Source organism: Schistocerca cancellata, chromosome 3, assembly GCF_023864275.1.
Source record: "Schistocerca cancellata isolate TAMUIC-IGC-003103 chromosome 3, iqSchCanc2.1, whole genome shotgun sequence".
In the NCBI taxonomy this organism is placed as follows: Eukaryota; Metazoa; Arthropoda; class Insecta; order Orthoptera; family Acrididae; genus Schistocerca; species Schistocerca cancellata.
In genome coordinates, this window is record NC_064628.1 from 311,057,928 (window position 1) to 311,079,778 (window position 21,851).

General features: G+C 44.2%; 1 protein-coding gene across 1 annotated transcript in view; it reads left to right on the forward strand.

Moving 5' to 3' along the window:
- Window positions 1-8,288: 8,288 nt before the first annotated feature.
- The window catches only part of LOC126176286 (dipeptidase 1-like), a 148,739-nt gene continuing 135,176 nt past the window's right edge, over window positions 8,289-21,851 (forward strand). The window contains exon 1 of the mRNA XM_049923436.1: window positions 8,289-8,365. Coding sequence (XP_049779393.1) covers window positions 8,289-8,365 — 77 coding nt within the window. The remainder of the gene's footprint in view (window positions 8,366-21,851) is intronic.

Genomic DNA, 21,851 nt, shown 5'->3' on the forward strand with positions numbered 1-21,851 from the left:
ATGCGTTTGTGGTACTCGAGTGGGCCCATTAGGTTACTGTTAGTACGATATATCAGTCATCACAGCCATAATTACACTTAATCATTAACGAGATAGTTCCTAACATCCACTCTTTTGGTTGAGTCTTTGATACTGGGGTGGAAAAGGGTGAGAAGTCATTGGAGCCAGAGGAGCCAGAGTTCTGGTTGGTAGAATTGGTCCCAGGGAACCATGTTTTGGTGGAATTCCTTATGACTCACAGATTACACACATTGCTGATGGTGTAGTTGAGTATGCTGCATGAGAGGAGGATGCGGCGATATCGGCGGTGAATCTACTGGAGCCACCGTTCCTGCCTGCAGCGATATCGTCGTGGCACAGGTTGGCCGCTGCGGATTATAAGTGGAGTTACTGAAATTTGCTTTGAGCCACTGTTAAGTTGGCAAGGACAGGAATTCTGTACACCGCCTCGTAATTTTTGGGGGCCTGTTTTCAAACACAGCTGCTGCACCTCGGAGGGTAACATTGTTGAGAGATGTAATTTTGCTAATTTCTTTGTGTTTCAGATACATTGGGAAGGTTCGAGGCAGGACACTGTAACCACCGGTACAAATTGGTTGACTTGGTCTCCCACAGGTATCACTTTATTGTGGGCCTGAACAGTACTGACATATTGTGTACTTTTGCACTGCTTGCTGGCGTGTCCAAGCTACAATACCGAGCGAGGTGGCGCAGTGGTTAGACACTGAACTCGCATTCGGGAGGACGACGGTTCAATCCCGCGTCCGGCCATCCTGATTTAGGTTTTCCGTGATTTCCCTAAATCGCTCCAGGCAAATGCCGGGATGGTTCCTTTCAAAAGGGCACGGCCGACTTCCTTCCCCGTCCTTCCGTCATCCGATGAGACCGATGACCTCGCTGTCTGGTCTCCTTCCCCAAACCAACCAACCAACCAACCAAGCTACAATAAATATACCGCTGCAAGACGAGCGGTGCTTACACGTCCACATGACAGTGAACTCCATGAATACAAACGACTGTGGGAGTCGCTATGATCTAAGTGTCAAAACACAAACTGGTAATAACTTTGCTGCTCCTTCCCGTTTCATGTTTGCAGTTGTTACTAAACCGCATGACGGCAGTAACTTCGCTGCAACACGTCATTTCTGTTAGCAATTTGTCCTCCTTAAGGGCTATCTCAATATTATTGTTAATGCCTTATTTAGTGGTAAAGGATTTCGGTATAGCACCAAATTTGCTTTGTCTAGGAAAGAATGGCAGCCGGCCGCGGTGGCTGTGCGGTTCTAGGCGCTCTAGTCCGGAGCCGCGCTGCTGCTACAGTCGCAGGTTCGAATCCTGCTTCGGGCATGGGTGTGTGTGATGTCCTTAGGTTAGTTAGGTTTATGAAGTTCAAAGTTCTAGGGGACTGATGACCACAGCAGTTGAGTCCCGTAGTGCTCAGAGCCATTTGAACCATTTGAGCCAAAGAATGGCATTTACAGTTAATCCTGAAACACTGTCAATTATCACACGGCCTAGCCCTGCAACCGTATTATTGATTATGCGCTTCAATAATGACTCACATTCCCGTCTAATAAGTTTGTCTAGTGCCATGAGGTGGAGTCTACCTACGTTCTCGTCTGTACTTTCAAAAAGAAGATAAAAGAACTTTTGTAAATAGTTGTGCATGAGTTAGCAGTGCAGCTTATATGTTGTTGCGTGATGATTCCTTCTCGGTTGGCTTCGACACCTAAACTTCCTCCATTTTGTCTCGTTGGTCGTAGTGTTCTTCCACCTCCATACCGTCCTGTCGACGTTGCTGCGAGGGCTGCAGGTCTCTTGTTGAAGGTGCCTCGACAGGTGGAATATGCTGTCGTGCAACTGCGTTGTGGGACGCAATGACTGCGTCGCACAATCACTTCAACCATGGGTGCATCAAGTGCATCAATATCCATAGCGTGACTGAGCGGCTGGTTTTGAGAAGTTTGCGTTGCAGGGAAGCTCTAATAGTCACCGTCAACGATGGTGATCATAGCGTATCAAAAGCTTTAGCGATTTGTCGGAGGTGCTGTGTTAGTTTATTGAATATCGGAACTAACTTTTTTTTTTTTTTTTTTGTCATCAGTCTACTGACTGGTTTGATGCGGCCCGCCACGAATTCCTTTCCTGTGCGTAGCACTTGCAACCTACGTCCTCAATTATTTACTTGACGTATTCCAATCTCTGTCTTCCTCTACAGTTTTTGCCCTCTACAGGTCCCTCTAGTACCATGGAAGTCATTCCCTCATGTCTTAGCAGATGTCCTACCATCCTGCCCCTTCTCCTTATCAGTGTTTTCCACATATTCCTTTCCTCTCCGATTCTGCGTAGAACCTCCTCATTCCTTACCTTATCAGTCCACCTAATTTTCAACATTCGTCTATAGCACCACATCTCAAATGCTTCGATTCTCTTCTGTTCCGGTTTTCCCACACTCCATGTTTCACTACCATACAATGCTGTACTCCAGACGTACATCCTCAGAAATTTCTTCCTCAAATTAAGGCCGGTATTTGACATTAGTAGACTTCTCTTGGCCAGAAATGCCTTTTTTGCCATAGCGAGTCTGCTTTTGATGTCCTCCTTGCTCCGTCCGTCATTGGTTATTTTACTGCCTAGGTAGCAGAATTCCTTAACTTCATTGACTTCGTGACCATCAATCCTGATGTTAAGTTTCTCGCTGTTCTCATTTCTACTACTTCTCATTACCTTCGTCTTTCTCCGATTTACTCTCAAACCATACTGTGTACTCATTAGACTGTTCATTCCGTTCAGCAGATCATTTAATTTTTCTTCACTTTCACTCAGGATAGCAATGTCATCAGCGAATCGTATCATTGATATCCTTTCACCTTGTATTTTAATTCCACTCTTGAACCTTTCTTTTATTTCCATCATTGCTTCCTCGATGTACAGATTGAAGAGTAGGGGCGAAAGGCTACAGCCTTGTCTTACACCCTTCGTAATACGAGCACTTCGTTCTTGACCGTCCACTCTTATTATTCCCTCTTGGTTGTTGTACATATTGTATATGACCCGTCTCTCCCTATAGCTTACCCCTACTTTTTTCAGAATCTCGAACAGCTTGCACCATTTTATATTGTCGAACGCTTTTTCCAGGTCGACAAATCCTATGGAAGTGTCTTGATTTTTCTTTAGCCTTGCTTCCATTATTAGCCGTAACGTCAGAATTGCCTCTCTCGTCCCTTTACTTTTCCTAAAGCCAAACTGATCGTCACCTACCGCATTCTCAATTTTCTTTTCCATTCTTCTGTATATTATTCTTGTAAGCAGCTTCGATGCATGAGCTGTTAAGCTGATTGTGCGATAATTCTCGCACTTGTCAGCTCTTGCCGTCTTCGGAATTGTGTGGATGATGCTTTTCCGAAAGTCAGATGTTATATCGCCAGACTCATATATTCTACACACCAGCATGAATAGTCGTTTTGTTGCCACTTCCCCCAACGATTTTAGAAATGCTGATGGAATGTTATTTATCCCTTCTGCCTTATTTGACCGTAAGTCCTCCAAAGCTCTTTTAAATTCCTAGTCTGATACTGGATCCCCTATCTCTTCTAAATCGACTTCTGTTTCTTATTCTATCACATCAGACAAATCTTCACCCTCATAGAGGCTTTCAAAGTATTCTTTCCACCTATCTGCTCTCTCCTCTGCATTTAACAGTGGAATTCCCGTTGCACTCTTAATGTTACCACCGTTGCTTTTTTTTAATGTCACCAAAGGTTGTTTTGACCTTCCTGTATGCTGAGTCTGTCCTTCCGAAAATCATATCTTTTTCGATGTCTTCACATTTTTCCTGCAGCCATTTCGTCTTAGCTTCCCTGCACTTCCTATTTATTTCATTCCTCAGCGACTTGTATTTCTGTATTCCTGATTTTCCCGGAACATGTTTGCACTTCCTCCTTTCATCAATCAACTGAAGTATATCTTCTGTTACCCATGGTTTCTTCGCAGCTACCTTTTTTGTACCTATGTTTTCCTTCCAACTTCTGTGATGGCCCTTTTTAGAGATGTCCATTCCTCTTCAACTGTACTGCCTACTGCGCTATTCCTTATTGCCGTATCTATAGCGTTAGAGAACTTCAAACGTATCTCGTCATTCCTTAGTACTTCCGTATCCCACTTCTTTGCGTATTGATTCTTCCTGACTAATGTCTTGAGCTTCAGCCTACTCTTCATCACTACTATATTGTGATCTGAGTCTATATATGCTGCTGGGTACGCCTTACAATCCAGTATCTGATTTCGGAATCTCTGTCTGACCATGATGTAATCTAATTGAAATCTTCCCGCATCTCCCGGCCTTTTCCAAGTATACCTCCTCCTCTTGTGATTCTTGAACAGGTTATTCGCTATTACTAGCAGAAACTTGTTACAGATCTCAGTTAGTCTTTCTCCTCTTTCATTCCTTGTCCCAAGCCCATATTCTCCTGTAACCTTTTCTTCTACTCCTTCCCCTACAACTGCATTCCAGTCGCCCATGACTATTAGATTTTCGTCCCCCTTTAGATACTACATTAGCCTTTCAATATCCTCATACACTTTCTCTATCTGTTCATCTTCAGCTTGCGACGTCGGCATGTATACCTGAACTATCGTTGTCGGTGTTGGTCTGCTATCGATTCTGATTAGAACAACCCGGTCACTGAACTGTTCACAGTAACACACCCTCTGCCCTACTTTCCTATTCATAACGAATCCTACACCTATTATACCATTTTCTGCTGCTGTTGATATTACCAGATACTCATCTGACCAGAAATCCTTGTCTTCCTTCCATTTCACTTCACTGACCCCTTCTATATCTAGATTGAGCCTTTGCATTTCCCTTTTCAGATTTTCTAGTTTCCATACCACGTTCAAGCTTCTGACAATCCACGCCCCGACTCGTAGAACGTTATTCCTCCGTTGATTATTGAATCTTTTTCTCATGGTAACCTCCCCCTTGGCAGTCCCCTCCCGGAGATCCGAATGGGGGACTATTCCGGAATCTTTTGCCAATGGAGAGATCATCATGACACTTCTTCAATTACAGGTCACATGTCCTGTGGATACACGTTACGTGTCTTTAATGCAGTGGTTTCCATTGCCTTCTGCATCCTCATGTCGTTGATCATTGCTGATTCTTCCGCCTTTAGGGGCAATTTCCCACCCCTAGGACAAGAGAGTGCCCTGAACCTCTATCCGCTCCTCCGCCCTCTTTGACAAGGCCGTTGGCAGAATGAGGCCGACTTCTTATGCCGGAAGGCTTCGGCCGCCAATGATGATTATTTATGAAAATTTAGGCAGTGGCGGGGATCGAACTCGGGACCGAAGGCGTTTCGATTATGAATCAAAGACGCTACCCCTAGACCACGGGATGTGGAAACGTTACTATGGCTAGGTTATTAAGAAATGCGTCAGATCAGGATTAATGTGTTTCTTGGCTACCAAAGGACAAACACTGGTAGACATTCACTGGAGAATGAGTACTGTGTATGGCGCAGCACGTCAGTCGAAAACCACTTTGAGTGGTGCATCAATTGATAACGCATGATAACGCACTTCCCGATATTACAAATGTCGTAATGCATAAGTTATGCCGCCTCTAGTGGGAGGCACTCGAGCATCGTCCTGTTGTCATGATCTCCTCCACCCCCCACGCCCCAGACGATCTTCACTCCTTACGTCTCTTAAAAAAGGCCTTGAATGGTCGACTGTTTCTGTCGGCCGAGAATGTACAGTACGCAGTTACGGAATTATTCACGCAGCAGTACACGGTGCTTTACCATATGAGTATTTTCAACCAAGTGTGTCATTGGACTGTATACGGCACTGCGCACGGTAATTTTGCCTGGTTCAGGTGCCGACTGTTGACTGTACGGTCTTCGAACGAATACTTGTTATCCACCACTTATATAACTTGCGGCAGTTAGGAACTAAACTAATGTGTACAGTATAACATTAGAAACTCCGTACATCTTTCCCAAACGATGCAGGTGTATGTATGAGGAATGTACCGAATGTCAAATGCGTACCACCTGCATGTCACCTTATGTTATTTGGTATAAACCATGTCTATATCATATCTCACAGCTTTGTTCTGTTCACGAATGGTGGATGGAAAGAATGGTTCTCAGTAAACTTTCATGTTAGCTCTATTTTCTTGTCATGGTCGTTTCACAACATTAGCTTGCGAGGATGTAATACATTTTCCCGAACTACCTCCTAGGATATTTGAACAGCAAACCCCCCCCCCCCCCCCATGTTGTATTACTCCTATCTTGCAGTGAATTGCACTGGAGGAATTTTCGTCCCTTTAAGATCTTTTATAAAGGACCTCAGGCGTGTTAATCGCATGGAGAGAGACGAAGAGTACAGGGCAGGTGGTCGAGTATCCCCCACTTGCCCATAATGGATGAGGCTGGCCTCCCAGATAGACGGGCGACTTGTATCGGACCGCTATCGCACGGAACTTGGCACAAAATCCTACAACGGTGGGTTTCGATAGACAAGCGGCCTCATACATGTTTTTCACTCTCTAATGGATGTCTAGAGGTGTTTGCCCTTCGGCAGCCAAGAAAAGAATGAGAATATGTTGGTTCTTTTTGGATGTATCTGGTAATAACGACGCCATAGTTCACGTTTCGTCAGTTACCGGACGCACAAGGTAAAACAAGTATCTCACAGTGCTCCATTGCTTACGTGTCCGTCCTTTTATACCCGCGTCGGAGTCGCGCTACGTTGCTATAAGCTGCAGCACCGCCATGAGACGGAAACTTTTTGATCGTCTCTTACATATTTGTCCTTTCAACGTCTGGATTTGCTCTTTTTAGATGTGTCTATTCCTGTTTAATTGGACTGCCTAAGGTGATACTTTCTATCGAATATCAAAGGAATTTGAGAATTATTCCCAAGGGTGAGAATTTTATTTTGGAGATTCTTAATAAGTGCAGTTAGGTATTATGTGGAGAAAGAGGAACGACGCCCTCAATGTCGGGTAACCACATGTCTACATCTACATCCACATCCACATGGTTACTCTGGAATTCACACTTAAGTGCCTGGCAGAGAGTTCATCGAACCATTTTCATACTGCCTCTCTACCATTCCACTCTCGAATGGCGGGAGGGAAAAAGGAACACCTATATCTTTCCGTTCGAGCAATTATTTATCTTATTTTATTGTGATGATCACTTCTCCCTACATAGGTGGGTGTCAACAAAATATTTTCGCATTCAGAAGTAAGTTGTGATTGAAATTTTGTAAATAGATCTCGCCGCAAAGACGACCGCCTTTGTTTCAGTGGCTGCCACCCCAACTCGTGTATCATATCAGTGACACTCTCACTGCCACTGCGCGGTAACACGAAACGAGCTGCCCTTCTTTGCACTTCTTCAATGTGCTCCGTCAATCCTACCTGGTAAGGATCCCTCACCGCGCAGAAGTATTCCAGCAGAGGACGGACAAGTGTAATGTAGGCTGTCTCTTTAGTGGGTTTGTAGCATCTTCCAAGTGTTCTGCCAACAAATCGCAGTCTTTGTTTCGCCTTCCCCACAATATTATCTATGTGGTCTTTCCAATTTAAGTTGCTCGTAATTGTAATTTCTAGGTATTTAGTGGACTTGACAGCCCTTAGAATTGTGCGATTCATCGTATACCCAAAATTTATAGGATTTCTTTTAGTACCCATGTGGACGACGTCGCACATTTCTTTGTTTAGTGCCAATTGTCACTTTTCGCGCCATACAGAAATTCTCTCTAGATCATTTTGTAATTGTAATTGAACGTCTTATGATTTTACTAGACGGTAAATTACAGCGTCATCTGCAAACAATAATCTCAGATTATCACCGAGATCATTTATGTAAATCAGGAACAGCAGGGGGCCTATGACAGTACCTTGCTGAACGCCAGATATCACTTCTATTCTACTCGATGATTTACCGTCTATTACTACAAACTGCTATCTCTCTGAGAGGATATCACGAATCCAGTCACACAATTGAGACGATACTCCACATGCACGCACTTTGATTAATGGTCGCTTGTGAGGAATGGTATCAAAAGACGTCAGTGAGACATACTAACGGCCCTCCTCCGTCGCAGAGGAAGCGCCTACTTCCCCTGTGAGGACGTGCCGCGTGTCTGCCGCAGGTGACGGTTCGCGGGCTCGGCGCGGCGCGTGCCGCACGTGGTGCGTGGCGCTCGTGGTGTGCGTGCTGGGCTCGGCGCTGGCGGCGGGCGTCGGCGTCGGGCTGCCGCTGGCCATGGGTTGGCTGCCCTGGCCGCAGAGCCGCCTCGACGTCGTGCGCCGCCTGCTCGCCGAGGTGCCGCTCGTCGACGGGTGAGTCAACGCCTGTCGCGCCTGCCACGCTGCACTGCTTTTGTTCTCTACACAGGGTGAACCGGAATTCCATCGACAGACCTTAGGAAGTGGTAATACGGACCAAAACAAGATAAAAATGTCTAGTAAGGAAAGGTTCTAAAAGGCATTCCTTAAGAACTACGAGCACTTGTTCCTCTTCACTATCGGGGCGTAAAGTTGTTCGAGGTCTCTGGTTTACATGGATTGAAAGATGGTAGAATGAACCAGAACAAGCATAAGATGCCTAGTAAGCATGGGATCAAAAGTACATGCCTTTAGAGGAATGAGCATTTGTTCATCTTCGTACTGTCAAAACATTTCTTCTACTAAACAAATGTTCACAGCTCTTAAGGTATGTATTTCAGAGCCCGTGTTTACCGGTAATTTTTTCTTCGTTTGTTCCATAATACTTCCCTCCCCCTTCCCCCCCCCCCCCCCCCCTCGCCCAAGATATGGAAAACCAAGAGTTAGAGAAAAGAGATTTGGTTCATAGTACCGAAGATTAACAAAAGCTGATAGTTCTTAGATCTACATCGGCATCTATATTTTGCAAGTCACCTTGTGGTGTACGGTGGTGGGTACTTTGTGTACTACTGTCATTTCTCCCCTTTCTTGTTCCAGTCGCTAATGGGTCCGTGTGGGCTTTTGTCTCTGTGACTTTATTTTCATCGTCTTTCCGCGACGAGATATACATAGTAGGAAGTAATATATTTGTTGACTCTTCAGAGAACTTTGAAAGTGAATCACAACATGATGCAGAACGCCTCTCTTGCAGCGTCTTCCACTGCAGTTAGTTGACAGGTGACGCTTCCACGCTTACGAAATTAATCTGTAAAGAAATGGGCTGCTCTTCTTTGGATATTTTCTAGTTCATCTATGAATCCAGTGTCGGACGGATACCACATTCACTAGCGATATTCAGGTATTGGTCGAACGAGTGTTATATAAATTACCCCTTTTTTTCACGGACTACATTTTCTGAGAATTCCAAATGAATCTCAGTCTGGCGTCTACCTTAGCTTCGGTTTGTTTAATGCGGTCGTCGCGCTTTATATTGCTCCGTATGCATAGTCCTAGGTATTTTATTGAAGCAATTGCTTCCAGTGATTATTCTGCAATCGTGTAATCGCACAGTAATGGGACTTCCTCTCTATGTACAGGCAACAACCCCTAAGGAACATTAGTTTATGATGGGGATCAGTTTCCACTCCCTGCGCCAGTCTTCGCTGCCCTCCAGGTCCTGTTGCTTTTCGCTGAAATATTCTAACGTTGCGACTTCTCAATATAAAACAGCGTCATCCGTGAAAAGTCTCATGGAATTTCCGATGTTGTATAGTACCTCATTTATAGGTATGCTGCTCCAAGTAACGGGGCTATAACACTCCCTTGGGGCATGCCCAGAGCTACTTTTACGTCTGTGTATGAATGTATGTATGTACTGAACTGGGGACCTAGAAACGCCGGAGAGGCCTCGTCCCCCACATAGCCCACGGTGGTACACAACCCCACAAGCTACAGAATTCCACTCACCCCACCGCCGGCCCACAACGAACCCTGGGTTATTGTGGTGTTGGGCCCCCAATAGATCCTCCCCCCCCCCCCCCCTTCTGGAACGTCTCATTCCAGACGTGTGTGTCCCCAATGTTTGCGTGGTAGAGTAATTATTGTGCATGCGTACGTGGAGACAGTGTTTGCGCAGCAATCACCGACATAGTGTAACGGAGGCGGAAAAAGGGGAAGTAGCCCGCATTCATAGAGGCAGATGGAAAACCGCCTTAAAAACCATCCACAGGATGGCCGGCACACCGGACCTCGACACTAATCCACCGGCGGATTTGTGCCGGTGACTGGCACGCCTTCCCGCTCGGGTAGCAGCGCCTTAGACCGCACGGCTAGCCGGGCGGGCGTTACGTCTAAATAATTGTCCCCATTGAGAATTAATGCTGTGTTCTTTTTGCTAGAAACTCTTGAATCCAATCACAAGCTTAGTCTCTTATTCCGTACGCTCGTACTTTGTTCAGTAGGCGAGATTGACGGAATGTATCGAATGCCATGCTGAAATGAAGGAACTCGTGTCTACCTTGGCTCCGGTATTCTGTGCCTACTACGTATCGTGGATGAACAGAGTGAGCTGTCTCTCATACGTTCATTATTTTCAGAACACATATACACTATGTGATCGAAAGTATCCGGACACACTCAAAAGCATACGTTTTTCATATTAGGTACATTGTGCTGCCGCCTACTGCCAGGTACTCCATATCAGCGACCTCAGTAGTCATTAGACATCGTGAGAGAGAAGAATGGGGCGCTCCGCGGAACTCACGGAATTCTAAGGAGGTCAAGTGATTGGGTGTCAGTTGCGTCATACGTCTGTACGCGAGATTTCCGCAGTCCTAAACATCCCTAGGTCCACTGCTTCCGATGTGATAGTGAAGTGGAAACGTGAAGGGTCACGTACAGCACAAAAGCGTACAGGCCGACCTCGTCTGTTGACTGACAGAGACTGCCGACTGTTGAAGAGGGTCGTAATGTGTAACAGGCAGACATCTATCCAGATGATCACACAGTGACAGTTAATCGGGAGCGCATTTCCAGAGTTCAGCAATGGGAGAGTGTTGAGTGGTACTTAAGATAGGTAAATAAATTAGTGAAAGCAATGTGAAGTAGAAATTAAAAAAATAAATGAAAAACTTAGTTTAGTTTCGAAGAATTACACACTGGGAAACAGTGGACAAAGCAGCAGTGGCAACGGCCGGTGCTTGCAAGTCATCATAGCACCTTCAGGAGAAGCCATCGCCCTCCCCACATAAGCGGAAGATGTCGATTCAGCCGTCAGGGAATTCCCGACCGGCTTACGTCAAGAAGATTCTTCGAGAAGCTTTTCAACGTGACAGAAGAGGCCATCGCCATCCCCACATAAGCGGAAGCTGTCGATTCATTCGTCAGGGCATCGTCCGACTGGCTCACGTGTTTCTCAGTGGTCACATGTGATCAAAGGCCCTCGTCTACATTCCAAGAGCCAGTGACCGATGTTAATAAGATTCTTCGAGAAGCTTTTCAACGTGACAGAAGAGGCAATGACCGTGAAGTCGTTCACCTCCAGTGAACTGAAGTGAATAAGTATGCGAAACGCAGTGGACCCGACGAGAGTAGCAGTAGTTTTCAGTCCGTTTCGGTTCGAGTTCAGTGCCAGTACAGTTCAGTCGGTGCTGAAGACCGTCATGCAGGAAGAGACTACATCGTACACAGAAGCACCAAGTCCGCCGCTGTAATGGAATAGCAAGCAGCAGCCCCGCCGCTAGAAGACAGAAGTTAGAAGGTATTTGAAGACTGATTTTTACGTACCCGGGTGACTCGTGAGGACGGGAAGGAGACGGTCTCACATCAGCAGTCACCCGTGGGCTGGGATGAAGATCTGACAGCCGAAGACTGGCAAGCGGGAGCCCATTGTTCGAGTTCTAGACACTGGCCTTCCCCCGCCGCGCCGCTCCGCTGGTCGACGCACAACACTGACACACGCGGCCGCTTAGAGAAGAGAAACACTGGGACGCCACATCTAAGGTGTCATCATCCGATTCACGACTTCGTTCTCAAGAATTAAACGGGCCACAGCACGATGCGCGTCTCCAGTCAACTGGGCAAGACGGCGACACGAGATACACACCGCCACGCGTAATCAGACGCCGCCGCTGCCGCAGCAGAAGGCTTCGCAAACGACACAGCTGCCGCTCTCCGAGCCAGAACATCCAGTAAGGAAACAGTTGAACAAAACTTTCAATAAAAGTTATCTTATGTAAAAAATGCTGTTTCATTCTACCTCATACCCAAGCCAAGGAAGAACCCACCTTGCCCACATGATGTTAAGAGAGAAAAATTGATTTATTTAGTATTTTCACCCTGACGTAATGCTTTAGAATCAAATGCCTGTGCAGTAATGCTCATCCTGACAACTGACTAGCATCAAAAGAGAAAACCCAGTTACATTTAGTGTCAGAAGTGTTACAAGAGTACCCTACAGATGCCTTATTATTCTTGAGAATTTGAATGATTTGTCGAACTTCTTCCAATGAAGGAGGCAGTGAGTCCGGGATTGGTGTGGTTTGTTTGTAGTTCAAGTCTTCACTAGGTGGAGAACAGCTGAGCAGGTTTCTAAAGTACTAAGCTAAGAGGTGGCAGTTGCCCTTGTCTTTAAAAACCAGTTTGCCCTGTGAGTTTCTGAAGTGGAGGCTTGGTGCATTGAATTTTTTGAGTATCTGCTCGAAGGTTCTATAGAAATCTCTGGATTAATTCCTAGCAAAGTTCTCTTAGATTTGGGTTTGTTGGTTTGGTGTGAAGGTCCGTTTGGTTCCTCGAATTATCTTAGCTGTTAGCCTTCATTGTTCCAAAAAGTTCTCTCAATTTATCTTTGTTTTCTTAAATTCCCAATTCTCCCAGAGAGTCTGTCTTTGGGCTATTGCATTGTCACAGTCTTCATTCCACCACGGATGCTTCCCTCTTCTTGTGAGGGGGGCCAGTTCATTGGCCGTCTTCACAAGAATCTCCTTCAGTTGGTCCCAGCTGTTCAAAATCTGTACTGTTCGGTCTCTGACTTAATTCTTGAATGTTCTTAAGTCGCTCTACGTCAAATCCCGCGATCTTGAGGGTTTTGTGTACGCTAGAGTTTCTAGGCTGGAGTCTCATTTAGATCCCTGAGCCCAGATTGTCACTTCTCAATACCTTCACGTTTTGTATTCCCTTTTGAGATTTTCTTGAAATGGCCGCATGATCTATCTGGAATTCATACAAGTTGGTGTTAGGTGAAATCCAAGTCTTCTGTTTCCTTGGCAGGTGTTTGAAGGCTGTAGACTTCATGACCAATCCAAAAGTCCTACACAAATCCACCAATCGTTCCCCACTGCGGTTAGGTCTCATATGTGCTGGATAGTAGCCCTCTATATTTCTGTACTTTTTCTCTCTTCCGAATTTGGCATTGAAGTCACCAAGCAGTATGACGGTGTGTGTCTCTGGAATTTCAGAGAGATCATCTTCTAAGTCTTCCCAGAATTTCTCCGTTCCGTCTGGATTGCGTCTGTTGTGCTGGTTGGTTGGGGCATGTACATTGACTACACTATAGCCCTCGTTAGCACATTTGAGGGACAGGATGGATATACGACTGCTTCGGAAGGTGAATTCAATGACTGAATCCAGTATCTTATGCTGATTATAAATCCTGTACCTAAGTGCCGTACATTCTTTATTACCCACTGACCCACTTTTCCTTTGAGGATTCTGTATACTTGGAACTCAAAGGCACAATCATGTGTGACTCTGGCTTCCTGTACTGCTGTCAGTACTATGTTGTGCTGTGTAAGTGAATCGGTCAGATGTTTCAATGTACCCACTTTGAGCAGTGAATTAGCATTAAATGTTGCGAAGAAGCTTTGCTGTCTTGGTCTGAGTTTACGTACGATGATTTCAGGATGCTTCGACTCATCCTTAAAGCAAGATACTATGTCAGTTGTTAACTTGAGAGGATTACTTTCGGGGTTGTCACCCCCTAGACAGATTGCCTTCACTATGGCTAAGGAGCCCTGTGTACCCCACCCTTCACTTATGACAAGGGGTGGCAGGAAAGAGGACAAGGCAAGGACATGATAGGAAAATGGGGATACATAGACGTTGTGAGACACACTTTGTCTGGCTCCTCCTCTTCGGCCTGTCCTGCTTGGGTGACCCTTCTGGTAGCTTAGCTACCGTCGGCATAGCCCTCCGGATACAGAGCACACAAACCTCCGCACCCACACGGAGAGTGCTTCATTAAAGCGGTGTCCCCTGAGCAATATTTTTCTCTTCTATTACTAAGAATTATCTTTTCTCAATCTGTAGCCCGTACTAGATGATGGTTCAACTATAGTCGTCTGAAAGTTCATTAACGCACTAAGTCAATCTAGTAATAATAATAATAATAATAATAGTAGTAGTGGTAGTAGTAGTAGTAGTAGTAATGATGATAATAATAATTTTTGGGTGTTAAGTGTGGTTCTCCAATTTTTCATTATTATGTTTAGGAACTGTATCAGTTTAGGATCTTCTTTGGAAATATACAAAGTAGATCCTAAATTGATGCAGTTCCTTAACACAGTAATGAAAAATTGGAAAACCACACTTAATATCCAAAGAAATTCAAATAATATCAGATCACAGCCAATACAGATTAAGATTGGAACATACCAAGGAGACTCATTAAGTCCTTTCTGGTTCTGCCTTGCTCTGAACTCACCACCCAACATGCTAAATAATACAAATTATTATTCATTAATAACCAAACATGAAATTATGGATACAATATTACTGGAACATACCCACACAAAATCACACATTTGCTATACATGGATGATCTAAATTTACTGGCAGCAACAAATCAACAACTCAAACAATTACTAAAGATAACAGAAGTATTCAGCAATGATATAAATATGGCTTTTGGAACATACAACTGTAAGAAAAATAGCATAGTCAAGGGAAAACACACTAAACAAGAAGATTACATATTGGATAACCTTAGCGACTGCATAGAAGCGATGGAAAAAACAGATGCCTATAAATATCTAGGATACAGACAAAAAATAGGTATAGATTATACAAATATTAAAGAACACCTAAAAGAAAAATATAGACAAAGACTAACAAAAATACTGAAAACAGAATTGACAGCAAGAAACAAGACAAAAGCTATAAATACTTATGCTATACCAACATTGACCTACTCATTTGGAGTAGTGAAATGGAGTAACACAGACCTAGAAGCAATCAATACACTTACACGATCACAATGCCACAAATATAGAATACATCACATACATTTAGGAACAAAAAGATTCACATTACGCAGAAAGGAAGGAGGAAGGGGATTTGTCTACATAAAAAACCTACATTTTGGACAGGTAGACAATTTAAGAAAATTGTTTATAGAACGAGCAGAAACTAGCAAAATACACAAAGCAATCACTAATGTAAATACATCGGCTACACCATTGCCATTTCATAACCACTTCTACAACCCTTTAGATCACATAACATTAACAGATATGAAGAGAGTAAATTGGAAAAAGAAAACACTACATGGCAAGCACCCGTACCATCCAACAAAGCCACACATCGATCAAGACGCATCCAACACATGGCTAAGAAAAGGCAATATATACAGTGAGACGGAAGGATTCATAATTGCAATACAGGATCAAAAACACCAGATATTACAGCAAGCATATTATTAAAGATCCAAATATCACAACAGATAAATGCAGACTTTGCAAACAACAAATAGAAACAGTAGATCACATCCCAAGTGGATGTACAATACTACCAAATACAGAATAAACCAGAAGACATGAGAATGTAGCAAAAATAATACATCAACAACTTGCCATACAATATAAACTAATAAAACAACATGATCCCACATAAAAGTATGCACCACAAAATGTACTGGAGAATGATGAATACAAATTACACTGGAACAGAACCATTATAACAGATAAAACAACACCTCATAACAAACCTGACATCATACTCACCAATAAAAAGAAGAAATTAACACAACTAATCGAAATATCCATACCCAATACAACAAATATGCAGAAGAAAACAGGTGAAAAAATAGAAAAATACATCCAACTGGCTGAGGAAGGCAAGGACATGTGGCATCAGGATAAAGTTGACATTATACCAATTACACTATCAACTACAGGAGTCATACCACACAATATCTACCAGTACATCAACGCAATACAGCTACATCCAAACGTATATATACAACTACAGAAATCTGTAACTATTGATACATGTTCAATTACCCGAAAGTTCCTAAATGCAATGTAACATATACCGTGCAGTTAAAAGGAAGTCACGCTTGATAAAGGTCCGCGTCATTTTCCATTTTTAACCAGACATAACGTCTGAGAAAGGAAAGAAATAATAATAATAATAATAAAAAGGAGCAATTTGATATATGAGACTTGTGGGGCATCAAGCTGGTAAACAACCTCAAACTGGCCTATAAAATGTATAAGAGCCACCTAAGCTATGGCGCAAGCACGCCAAGCGATCTTTCTATATCCTTTCGTTCTCTTACGCCGTCGGCTTCATCGGCTGTGCCGTTAACAATATTAGTTTAATCTACCCCGTGAGGGAAGTGCAAAAAACCGACTTTTGTATACGCTATACAAAATCTAATCAAATTCGATCTAATCTTATCCCTGACAAACACAGGACTATCTGAGGTTGGTTTCTGGAAACACTACAGTGTAATGGAAATTGTCGCCGTTGAGTGACTGTAGGAAGATACAGGATGACTTGGACAGATTTTCTGTTTCGTGTGATTAATGAAATATTGTTCTAAAACTGAAGAAATGTTAGTGCAGGTGAGTAGGAAAAACAATCAATTACGATTGGAATACAGTGTTAGTAGTGTACTGCTCGACACGGTCGCGTCGACTAAATATCTACGCGTAACCTTGCAAAACAGGCTGAAATGGAGCGAGCGGGTAAGTTCTGTTGTACGAAAGGCGAATGGTCGACGTCACTTTATTTTGAGAATTATAAGAATGTAAGCACATCAGCAAAGGAGATGGCGTGCAGAACACTTGTGTGACATATTCTTGAGTAGTGCTCGAGTGTTCGTGATCCCCCTCAAAGTCGACTTACAAAATGAGGCGAACTGCTGTATTTGTTACAGATGCGTTCGATCAATGTGCGAGTAGCAGGCACGTGCTCTCTGAACACAAGTGGGACTCCTTGGAGGGAACACGACGTTCTTTCCGCGGAACGCTGTCGACAAAGTTCAGAGAACCGGCATTTGCGACAGACTGCAGAACGATTCTGTTGCCACCAACGAATATCTTCCGCCAGCACAGCGAGGACAAAATAAGAGAAATCGGAGCCTGTACGGAAGCAAGGGACTGTCGTTTTTCCCACGCTGCATTTCCGAGTGGAAGAGGAAGTGGAATGACTTAGATATAATGTACCCTCCCCCATGCACAGCATGGTGATACGCGGAATGTTTATGTAGACGTAGATGTAGACGTAGGTTCCAAATTTCACCCTGACTTGTGTCAGCGCTTTTCAACAATGCGGAGTCACTACGAAACAGTGGTTTCCAAATCGACACTCATTTTCCTACATTTATCAACGGTGCCCGAAACAAACAATTGGTGACAGCGACTCCTTCACTAATACACTTCTAAAATCAACAAGGTTACTGCCCAAAATCTTATCTATAAATGCACTTCAAACTTCAACAGGCTGCCTGTAGGTTAATAGATGAAACCACGAACCTTACTCAGCAACATATGCTACGAAGAGACTTTTTATAGCCTGCAAGGGAAGAAACCGGTGCACATCATACATGAAGTGAGATGTCCTGGTAGATTTATGGAGAAACTTCAGTCAAAAGCACCGAAACATCGGTAGCCAGGCCGACAAAACGGTTAGAATGCCTAAACTACACAAATTTTTAGTATTCGCGACGTCCCCATTTGACTCAGTTCGTAATAAATGACAATGTTTACGAAGTAATTCACGCAGTAATATATACTTAATTACTGGTATTACCGCCCGGGTGTCTCAATTATAAAAGAATTTCATTAGAAAGGTCAGAGCTTCGGTTAAAATGCAGCTTAGCAAATGGTTCAAATGGTTCTGAGCATTATGGGACTTAACTTCTGAGGTCATCAATCCCCCAGAACTTAGAACTACGTAAACCTAACTAAACTAAGGACATCACACACATCCATGCATGAGGCAGGATTCGAACCTGCGACCGTAGCGGCCACGCGGTTCCAAACTGAAGCGCTTAGAACCGCACGGCCACACCGGCCGGCCGGCTGCTTAGCCTCACTGTTTTAACTGAAATAAAAATAGACGCTTACACCACTCCAATAACAGAAAATGGCTCAAATGGCTCTGAGCACTATGGGACTTAACATCTATGGTCATCAGTCCCCTAGAACTTAGAACTACTTAAACCTAACTAACCTAAGAACATCACACAACACCCAGTCATCACGAGGCAGAGAAAATCCCTGACCCCGCCAGGAATCGCAGAAAATGCAAATAATAAAAAAAAAGAAAACAAACAATCCAGAGGAATACAATTAGTTCTGTTACTGGTCTGTTGGATCAGTAAGAGAATTAAGCTATACGAAAATTCTCCGTGAGCCTTGTTTCAATTTATTCCGAAACGCTATTGAAGAAGATTAAAAAAAATGCAGCATTTCCGATATACTGTAGGACTGTTGTACTCCCTCCAACGTTCAATACGTGTAGCAACCATTAGGACAATATAAGCTGTTTATGGCTCTTAAAGATCATATAGGCAAACATTTTCCCCCGCTCTTTTTATTAGTGGAACAAGAGAGGGAATGACTAACAATAGGATAAAGTACCCCGCGATGTGCGGAAGACAGCCTTGCCGAAGTGTTTGCGTATGGAAGAGTGTTTGTGTATATGATGCTCCTTTTTTATGTTTTCTGATGTTCATCTGAACGAGATAGTCAAGCTTCACTCACTTTTCTTACTTCTTTAGTTCTTCTGCGCTCGATAGAAACAGAGAGGTAGTGTGTCAATGTAGAATCATCTTTTATTTTTTTTTAGGTGATTCCTTAAGCAAATGTAGTTTTATAGAAAGTTTCTCTGTGTCGAGAAAGTTGCTACGATGATAAACACATTAGACAGCCGTACGTAGACGACGATTTGAACCCGTAGACATCCAAGCGGTGGGATGCAATACTACAAACAGAGTTTGTAACCACTATCCGTTACGTAGAGGAGGGTCATCCGTAATGACCGGCAAATTGTACTATGTGATGAGAGTATCCGGGCACACTTAGAAACATACGTTTTTCATATTGGGTGCATTTTGCTGTCACCTACTGCCAAGAACTCCACATCAGTAGTCACTAGACATCGTAAGAGAGCAGAACGGGGCGTTCCGCGGAACTCACAGACTTCGAACGTGGTCAGGTGATTGGGTGTCACTTGTGTCATACGTCTGTACGTGAGATTTCCACACTCCTAAACATCCCTAGGTCCACTGTTTCCGATGTGAGAGTGAAGTTGAAAACTGAAGGGACACGTACAGACAAGCGCGTACAGGCCGACCTCGTCCGTTGACTGACAGAGACCGCCGACAGTTGAAGAAGGTCGTAATTTGTAATAGGCAGATTTCTGTCCAGACCATCTCACAGGAATTCGAAACCAGATCAGAATTCACTGCAAGCACTATGACTGTTAGGCGGGAGGTGAGGAAACTTTGATTTCGTGTTCGAGCGGCTGCTCATAAGCCATACATCACGCCGGTAAATGCCAAACGACGCCTCGCTTCGAGTAAGGAGAGTAAACATTGGACGATTGAACAGTGGAAAGATGTTTTGTGGTGTGGCGAATTACGGTACACAATGTGGCGATCCGATGGCAAGGTGTGGGCATGGCGAATGCACGTTGATCGTCATCTGCCGGCGTGTCTAGTGCCGACGGTAAAATTCGGAGGCGGTGGTGTTATGGTGTGGTAGTGTTTTTCGCGCAGTGTTTTTCGGGCTTGCACCCCTTGTTGGTTTGCGTGACACTATCACAGCTCAGGCCTACACTGATGTTTTAAGCACCTTCTTGCGTCCAACTGTTGAAGATCAATTCGGGGATGGTGATTGCATCTTTCAACACGATCGAGCACCTGCTCATAATGCACGGCTTGTCGCCGAGTGGTTACCCGACAATGGTATCCCTGTAATGGACTGGCCTGCACAGAGTTCTGACATGAATTCTATAGAACACCTCTGGGATGTTTTGGAACGCCGACTTCGTGCCAGGCCTCGAGGACCGACATCGTTACCTCTCCTCAGTGCAGCACTCCGTTAACAATGCCCTGCCATTCCCCAAGAAACCTTCCAGCGCCTGATTGAACGTATTCCTTCGAAAATGGCTCTGAGCACTATGGGACTTAACATCTACGGTCATCAGTCCCCTAGAACTTAGAACTACTTAAACCTAACTAACCTAAGGACATCACACAACACCCAGTCATGACGAGGCAGAGAAAATCCCTGACCCCGCCGGGAATCGAACCCGGGAACCCGGGCGCGGGAAGCGAGAACGCTACCGCGGTATTCCTTCGAGAGTGGAAGCTGTCATCAAAGCTAAGGTTGGGCCAACACCATACTGAATTCCAGCATTACTGATGGAGGGCGCCATGAACTTGTAAATCATTTTCAGCCACGTGTCGGTTACTTTTGATCACATAGTATTCACTTGACAAATTGCGTGGAAAACTTATTGGTGCGTGCTAGAAACGACGACAGCGCTACCGAATAATTTGCAGCATGTCAGCCCTATGGACGCAGAGATACACGGAAACAGTTGTGAATTATTGTTCGTACTTGCTGGACCAGTATAATTTTTTAGCAACAATCTTTGTCTTGCAGCTAGAAACTGAACTAAAATATAAGCTGTTGGGTGGTGATCTATGGGTTTACAATCACCAAGTATTTCAAGTCATACTGGTAGCTGTTTACGTCACTTTCGTGCACAGCATGTTGCTTCATTATGGGAATAAATTGCACTGATACGAGCGGAGAAAAGAAACGAATTGTAAGAAATAAATTTGCGGTTACCCGTGGAACCATTAATGTACCCGGAGCACCCCTTCGTCCGGAAGAAATGGAAGACCGCGAACGTCTTTCTTCAGAGCTCCAAAAATAGGGAAATCCCTTAGGGAAGGTTCGTGACTGTGTGGAGGATGTACAATAACTTCCCAGCGAAAATTCTGAAGCGTAGTCGAGACTACCTTGGCAATATGTGGGCGGGCATATCCTTGAACAGAACGATACCGGCAGTTAACATTCCTGGGCGTTGGGACTTGATGAGAACCTGCAATTTTTCCAAAATGTCCACGTACCATTGTGCGTTAAGTGCAGCACCGCGCTCCAGACAGTCGATAAGCATTAGACCCTTGCAGTCAACCAAAATGATCATCACGACTTTCCCAGCTCTTACACGCACGGCTTTGGATGTTTTTGGGAGGAGTCGGTCCATATGCCTCATTTTTTGGTTCTGACGCTTGCTCTCCACAGCAAATTGATGATAGCATGTTTCATCATCCACAATAATACGGGAGGGAAACGATATTCTTCCTCGTGATGTCGTTCCAGGTGCTGCAGTAATGTCGACATTTTTTGCAGTTTTCTGCTCCTTCTCCACGGTGTGTGGAACCCACTGGAGATAGACATTCCTGAACTTCAGAAGCTCTGTCATGACGATATGAGCGGTACCGGACTGATGCTCAACACGAGCCGAATGCCTTTTATCGGCTGCCATCGACATTTGTGACGTTTGTTACCAGCGCAGTAATGACAGAAGTGGCAATAACACGATATGAGACTTTCCTGGCCGACTGCTGTCTTTCATTGAGACTCGAATTTCTAAAAACCGT